This window comes from Pinus tabuliformis, chromosome 6 (assembly GCF_031772625.1).
Source record: "Pinus tabuliformis cultivar Carrire ecotype Pingquan chromosome 6, CPIR1, whole genome shotgun sequence".
Classification (NCBI taxonomy): Eukaryota; Viridiplantae; Streptophyta; class Pinopsida; order Pinales; family Pinaceae; genus Pinus; species Pinus tabuliformis.
In genome coordinates, this window is record NC_142292.1 from 561,545,284 (window position 1) to 561,553,686 (window position 8,403).

The 8,403-nt window shown below is 36.0% G+C and overlaps 1 protein-coding gene across 1 annotated transcript; it reads right to left on the reverse strand.

Moving 5' to 3' along the window:
- Nucleotides 1-3,082: 3,082 nt before the first annotated feature.
- On the reverse strand, nt 3,083-5,080 carry LOC149259751 (uncharacterized). Its single transcript, XM_089419109.1, has one exon. The coding sequence runs from the start codon at nt 3,850-3,852 to the stop codon at nt 3,274-3,276; it is 579 nt and encodes a 192-aa protein (XP_089275235.1). The 5' UTR covers nt 3,853-5,080; the 3' UTR covers nt 3,083-3,273.
- Between the last annotated feature and the right edge of the window lie 3,323 nt (nt 5,081-8,403).

Here is an 8,403-nt window from a genome sequence, read left to right on the forward strand (position 1 = left end):
ATAATTCAGTGGAACTGGAAGGCCTTTGGCAGGGTCTTACTCTAGCTCAAAATAAGGGATTCTTTCCACTTATTATAGAAGGCGACTCTCAGATCATCATAAATATGGTCACCAAAATTATGCAAGGCACTCCTTCAAGCAAAGTAAGTAGCAGCTGGAGAATGGCGAAGCAGCTCGAACTCATCGAAATCTGGCTCTCTTCTCATAGGGCGATCACTCTCAAGCACATCCGCAGGGAAGGTAACAAAGTGGTTGATTTACTAGCTAATATTGGAGTTGAAAGTGGTTTGGAACTTCATACAGGCTCAATATCCAGATTGGCCTCTGAATCTCAACTCATGGATTACCAAAATATGGTGAAGAATGAAATGAAACAGGGAGAAGAAGAGCACCTAGATGCAGGTGATTTTAGAGCTCATTAATGGTGCCATTTATGAGTGACGGCGCTTGGCCCTGCCACTTGCAGGCCAGCACTATTCTCCAAGCCTTCACTAGGCTCATGATGGCTCACATAAGGTATGATCAGGTCCATCTGCAAGTTGATTTTAATGCACACATCGGCCGAGACAAAGAAGGTACTACTTTTATCATGCAGTATTCGGCCTTCAAGCCCATTGTAAGCTCCCCATCCTGTAACCTCGGCCCGCCTAATGCAGGATTCCTGTGCAGTAGTTCGGTCTCAGGTGTCCACTGCCAGCTCTTGGTTGCTCTTATATCTGAATCTGGGTCGTCCATCTCCCATTCTCTGTCCTACTCTCTGAGCCCTCCTCAGGTTCCTTCTGTGCAGTCTGGGCTCTCCCCTAAAGTTTCCTGTGCTTCTGTGCTATCCCCTAGCCGCTTAGCCATGGTCCGTCATTGCATGCGAAGCCGACATGGCGGGAGCCGAGGTGGTCGTGCGCGGCCTCAAACTGCTCATTCTGTGGATCAGCCTCTGTCCCCTGTCTCTCCGTCTTCATCCCAAGCGAATTCTCCTCCGCCCAGCCCTACTCGCAGACCTTTCCCGCATAATGCTTTCCAAACGACTCACTTTAAATTTCAGAGTAGCTTGAATAAGCCCATCATCACGGCTAACATTACCATAATTTTCTCTGAGGAAGAAGCTCAGATTCAAGCTCCTGCGAATACTGTGGCAGAGCATCCTCAGGGCATTCTCAGAACTGCAGGCAGCCTTCGGCAGATGAAGGTAAGGCGGATAGGTGTGGCGATATGCATGGTGAGGATGTCAATCCAGACGCTTCTCGGCCACCAGGTGGTAGCTCACATGATGCCACTATCTCGCTGGCCATTGCTGGCAGCTCTAGTGGCGCCCGTCCTGTGTTGGTTCCTCCAGGTGGCAGCGGAGCGGGTGATGCGGATCGTGATGGAGATTTCTGGTATGGCAATGCCTGCCCTATTGTCAAGGAGCCGCTGGAACAGGATGTCCCCATGTGATGCTACCTGGTCTCCTTCATGCCTTCTCAGAGTTTTCTCCTTGGTCACTGGTCAGGTTCGGTCTCTTCTGGTTTTGTTGTTCTGTCTTTGTTTCGGCGGTTCGGCATTTTGGTTCCATGTCTTTGTGGCTCGGAAGTCTACTGTTCTGGTTCTGTTCCTGCAGTTCGGCAGTTTGGTTCTATGTCTTTTTGGCTCGGCAGTATGTGGTTTTCAGGCTGACATGTACAATTTTGCAATCTATAGGTGTTTGTTTCCACTGTTTCAAAGGGGTTATCCCAAATCCGCACTATGGCTTGCTAGCAATTTACAGGCTTCTATGTATGGTTTTTTGCATCACTGTAACTGGTTTTGCTCAATTGTGGGATAGCTCTGTTCTCCTGAAAGCATTCTTATGCTCTCGTCTGAGGCTTCTGCCTCTTTGTAACCTTATTTTTATTTCCTTTTAATAGAATTAGTCTTTTCGAAGAATATATATATATATATATATATATATATATAAACTAAATTTATTATAAATTTATTTTACATTACTATTATCATTAATTATAAAAAGAATTTATATATATCATTAATTTATATTTATATATATATGGAACAATATTTTTAATTATTCACTGTGTTTTACTAGGGATATTTTTAATTTATAAATTGGAATTTTTACAATATCCTGTGTCAATACCATAGCTTATCAATACAACAGGCCTAAAAAACCATAACTTACTTCATATGACACTTGTTCATATAACATTTTTTAATTAATCAATTTAATTAAAAATTAAAAAAGATAACTATTTTGAAGATAAATTTCAATCTTTGATTTGTCTTTACTATTATAAATACTCTAGAATATTCCATGAAAATTAAACTTCTATCATCAATCTAATAATTATTAATAATTAAATAAAAATTCTAAAAATCATATTCCAAAATTCACATACTTATTTAGCCTCATGAATATTTTAAATATGTTTTTAATAATAATTACTAATTAAAAATTAATATCTATCTCAAAAATAATTATACTCTTTCTACTCTATTAATTAAATTAATTAATTAAAAATATGTCATATTATAAAATAAATTATAGAAATAAAAGATATGCACCATTATTAAATATATAATTACAAATTTCAATATATATAAAACCATTTTTTTATAATTAATAATAACCATTTAAAATTTTCACTATCATTCAAATTAGTATAATATCAATGAAATAGCAAAATAAGAATTAAGTTTGAAAAGAACTTCAGACATATCCAAATTCCACCATTCCAAAAGTCGTACATATATTCAGAATGTTTTTCACAAATATCCAAGATCATTTTGTGTGTGAACAAGATATTCAAAAAGTTCTCAAAAAATATCTATTTCATGGAATTTTTAATATAAAAATCTCCCACTACATGTTCAAAAAGTTTGGCACAGATATCTAAATCATGAAATGTTCAATATAAAAATTCGATACAACATATTAAAATATCCGAATCATGACAATTTCAATATAAAAATCTGAAAAGAAAAAGTTTGCACAAATATCCGCATGAAAAATTTGCACAAATATCCGCATGAAAAATTTATTGTAAAAATCTTATTCAAGAAGTTGAGTTGTGCACGAATATCCAAACTATGAAAAACAAAACTATCCCCATCAACGGAAAAATATACAGATACTACCATTCAATTGCTACCAGCGTGGAAAGAAGTACACAGTGAATTGCTGATGAGATGAAATGTATTGAGAGCTTACAGCACAGGAAAACAAAGTAGGCGCGAGGGATATATATAGATCTATGATGTTTAATGCACACATGTAATATAATTTGAAGTTTCATGCGCCTGCTAATCACGGCTTTCTTCTGTCGCCCACAGAAAGGAAGCATACATCCCCACAACATTAACTACCTCCTTTTCTCGAATTTGCTCCATAATCCGCTCGATACCCTTCACCTCAATACCCCTTTCTGCGAGGCCTCCTCTTCCTACTTCCCATCCGAACACAGTGTACTCTTTTTGCAGAATATCGCTTATTATATTCTCGCAAGAAGGCCACTCGTTAGGCACCTGACACTTTGAATCCTCCTCCCCAAATACGGGCTTGCAGCCACGGTGGGTACATTCCACTAATACTCCTGCTCTTGTTACGAACTTCCGAAACAATCTCATTACAGGGAGCTCATCATCAGAGGATCGACACAGTTCCTTACTTTCCCGTGAAACAGAGCTCTTCTTCCCCATGGGTCTTGCTCTCTGTGGCGAATTCATCACCACTATTGAATCCAGGTGAGATAATGGATGATGGCCAGTACTCCCCTTCAGCATGTTACATGACCTGAATTGCAAATTCAGAACAGAAGACCTAATGGACTGGAGTGGAAAGTTACCAGAAACGAGCAGAGTTCCATTGGCCATTTTATGCATAGATCGACCAGGTAATTATATTCTGACACTTCCAGCTAAACGGAAATAAACTTCCCAAACATCGTTGAGTGATATCTTCACTGGGGTTATGTAATGGTGGGGATATATATGTTAGAAGAAGGTTAGGGATTTAGGAGGATAGGATCTGATTGGAGAGTGAATATATACTCTAAATACTTTGCTAAGAGCTTGAAATAGGACCGACCTGTAATTGTAGCGTCGCAGTGACCAGTCCTTTGTTGACTTCTTTTTCTCTCGGGATATGGTGCTATGGTTCGTATTTGACAGGAATTCCAACGGCTGTGGTCTGTTGCCTCTGATTGATTGGAATTCCAATGGCTGTGGTCTGTTCCCTCTGATTGATTGTAGACATTGTAACCTCGGAGTGGACAAGAGGAAAAGGAAGGATGTGAATCAGAAACAGAATCTGATGATATTTCCAAATATATGAAGATGCCATGAATGAATATGACATTAGCGGACACCAGAGGTCTGTTTCCTGCTGCTTCACGTGTAGGTAGGGCAGGCATTACGTATCTGGCATCTCATTAATCATATAAATCAGAGCTTTCCCTGTGAGTTTACCTTTACATTTACATAGGTAGTGTAACTATTTCTAGATTTGGAGTTTTTTTGTTTGGCATATTTTAGGGGAATTTTAGTATTTGTTAAAATTATAAATTTGAATTGTATAATCTGTATCAGTTTTTATTATGATGTTAAATCAATTATCCCACTGAACTCAGATATCAGATATCTATATGCTCGATTTCAATGGAATGGTATCCCACTATGCATCCTTTTTCGATTTCCATGGCATGGTATCCCACCGTGAATCGATTTACATAGCTTAAAATAGATATACACAGTTATATCATTGAATTTCTGAAAGGAATCTCAAAACTTAAAATAGTTAGGCAACGCCCATTTACAAATCAGTAAATTGGAAAAATGAAGAAGACGACGAGACGAAGATGCTGAAGACTTTATTGTACAATGTGAGCTCAGGAAATCGTCAATAAACCCTGCAGACTGTAATGACATCGCACATACAGACCTATTTCGACACGACTCTCGTCTGTCCTGAGTGGGGACCCGACGATGAGTACCCACTCAAAAATTACTGCTCAACAGCGATTATTTCAATGTTCAAACAAAAGGACGGTTCTATTTTTTGGAAAGGACCTCCACTTCATCACGCATCGGTTGGAATCTTGACAAACAACTTTAAAGGAATTGCTATGTCGATATAGATGTGTAAATGGTCGAGCAATAAAATACATGTATTAAGAAAAAATTATGTGAAATTTTGTTAAATGTTATAATTTTATTTAATTGAAAAAAAATATTTTAAATTTTTTTACATACTAAATGTCACAGCCGTAAGCATTGAATTCTTTCAACTAGACTTCTATCAGTATTTTTTCCATTAGTTGGTAATTTTTTGATAAAGATCAAATTTTTAGGTAAGAGTTATGCAGCTTGTTGCAGTGAATGTCTAAGGGTTGTATGTACTTAATTTTTTTTTGATAACCAGTACATTATATAGGCACACATAAACAACCTCTAGGACAATTTAGATCCAAATAATTTATATCACCAACTCAACACAAACTACAAAGGCAAAACTCATGACAGATAGGCTCAAAGACTAATTATGAAAACACAATTCATCAACTCTATCTGGACTCACCATTTCGATATTATTCCAATATCCCCGTTTAATGGAGAAATGTATTTTCAACAATCCCTCACTGTTGTCCACATATTTGAAAGTTCATCTTTCCAAGAGCCCTGGTAAAGATGTCATCTACATTCTCACTTGTATTACAATAGACTAAATGAATCTCATTTGGTTGTATCGTTTCCCTTACAAAATGATGTTGGACTTCACATGTTTAGTTCTAGCACGATAAATTGGATTATTTTATAGCTTCATGGAACTCTAGTTGTCACATTTGATGCTAGTTGGTCCTCTTTGTTTTTCTCCAACATCTTCAAGAATCCTCTTCAACCAAATAGTTTCACAAGTTGTATTGGTCAAAGCTTTGTATTCAGCTTCTGTGGATGACAAAGAAACAATTGGTTGTTTCTTGCTCCTCCATGACATGATCCTTGATCCTAAATTGAATGCACGTTCAGAGGTTGATCTTATATCATCAGGGTTTTTAGCCAATCTGAATCAAAAAAACCTGCCAACTCAACATCAGATTCATTAGTATACAAAATACCAAAATAAAGTGTTCCCTTCAGATACCTATGGACTTTCTTTGCTTCTTTCCAATGGATTTCAGGAGGCTTGGCCATAAATTGACTAAAGATGCTGACATAATACACTATATCTAGCATGGTAGTGGTGAGGTAGTTCAAACTTCCCACTAATTGACGATACAAAGTTCCATTCACTTCTTTAGATCCATCATCACTCTACAACTTGGTATTCTGTTCCAAATGAGTAGACACTGGTTTTAATTTAAACATATGGAATGTTTCAAGGATTGTCTTTGCATATTTGCTTTGTGATGATTGTCTTACACAATTCTCTCCAAATTTAAAGACCCAAATAATAATGCAATTCACCAATATCCTTCATTTCAAATACCTGTGACAATTGAATTTTAATTTCTTCAATCCACCTAAATGCATTGCATGTTATGATAATATCATCAACATATAAAGATATTAAGGCAATATTCCCATCTTCATCTTTCCTGATGCACAAGTTAGGATTGCTTTTGCTTCTCACAAAGCCTTTTTCATAAAAGAATGATTCAATTTTCACATACAAAGATCTTGGCGCTTGTTTCCAACCATACAAAGCTTTCTTTAACCTACAAACAAGATGCTCATGTCCCTGATTTACAAATCCTTTAGGCTGAACCAAATAACTTTTTCTTTTAATTCACCATTCAAGAAAGAAGATTTGACATATAATTGATGCATTTTCCATTTTTTTTGTAGCTAGCACAATCATGATTCTAATTGTATTAAGTTTAGCTACAAGTGAAAAAGCATGTTCATAATCAATTCCTTCTTTTTGTGAATAGCCTTTTGCAACCAATCTAGCTTTATACTTATCAATAATTCCATCAACATTAAAATTTTCTTTGAACAACCATTTGCATACTATGGGAACTTTATCTTTGGGTAATTTTGTTAATTCCCATGTGTCATTCTTAATTATAGAGTTGTATTCCTCATCCATTGCATCTCTCCATCTTTTATATCCTTTAGCCTCTTCATAACTTGAATGTTCTACAACATTCATTACATGAGACATAAATACATAATCTTTATACCTTATAGGTGGCTGAATTTGACGTGATGTCCTCATTGGAGTTTTATTGCTTTCATCCTTCTCTCTACTTTGTGCAATCCCTTGTCCTCTTCTTGGAGTATCATGACTGCTAGATGCTTGCTCCTCTTGAACCTGGACGTGTTCTTGTACCTATTGTTGTATTTGTTCCTGTTCTTATTCAAAATTTACTTCTATTTTGACATAATAATCAATATCATGCCATACACCTATGTTATTCATTTTATCATCTTCATCTCCATTCTCATGAAACACTACATCCCTACTTGCAATAAATCTATGTGAACTAGGATTAAACAACTTGTATGCCTCTTGATAATCACAATAACCAATGAATGTGCACTTAATTTATTTCGCATCAAGTTGTCTTCTTTCATATTTTGGAATATGAGCAAATGCCTTGCATCCAAAAACTCTTAAATGCTTCACTTTTGGTTTATATCCATGAAATGCTTCAAACAATATTTTCATATCTAAATGTTTGGTTAGAATCCTATTTTTCAAATAAACAACGATATTAATGGCTTCAACCCAAAAGCCATTAGAGATATTTTTACCTTAAAGCATGCTTTGTGCACATTCCACAAGTGTTTTGTTTTTCCTCTCAGCAACTTCATTTTGCTGAGGTATATGAGGCACTATAAATTCTTGTAGAATCCCATGAATTTTACAATATTGATTCAATTCTCTTGATTTGTATTCTCCCCACTGGTTAGATCTAAGATTTTTTATTTATTTTTGAGTTTGTTTTTCCAGCATGTTTTTGAATTCCTTAAAGTAATATAAAACATCACTTTTCTTCCTTATGAAATAGGCCCAAGTATATCTAGATCTATCATCAACAAAAATAACAAAGCACAATTCTCCTCCAACAAATCTAGTTTGCATAGTTTCACATACATCAGTATGAATTAATTTGACTATTTCTCTTGTCTTTTTTCTTCATCTATAGGAAATTCCTTCTATGCTGCTTTCCAAGTACACATGCTTCACATTCAGCATGATTATTCTTCATAATAGGAAAACCTTCAACCATTGTTTTTCTTTGAAGTAACATTAAATCATTTTGATTTATATGCCAATATCTTTGATGCCATAACCCTTCTATTGACATTGTTGTAGATGCCAATGCTTGATGCCCTGACCTGGTCACATCTAGCTTATACAAGCCTCCAACTCTAGGACTTTTGGCAATAACCATGTAGTGATCCTGGATATCTTTAACAACACACTGT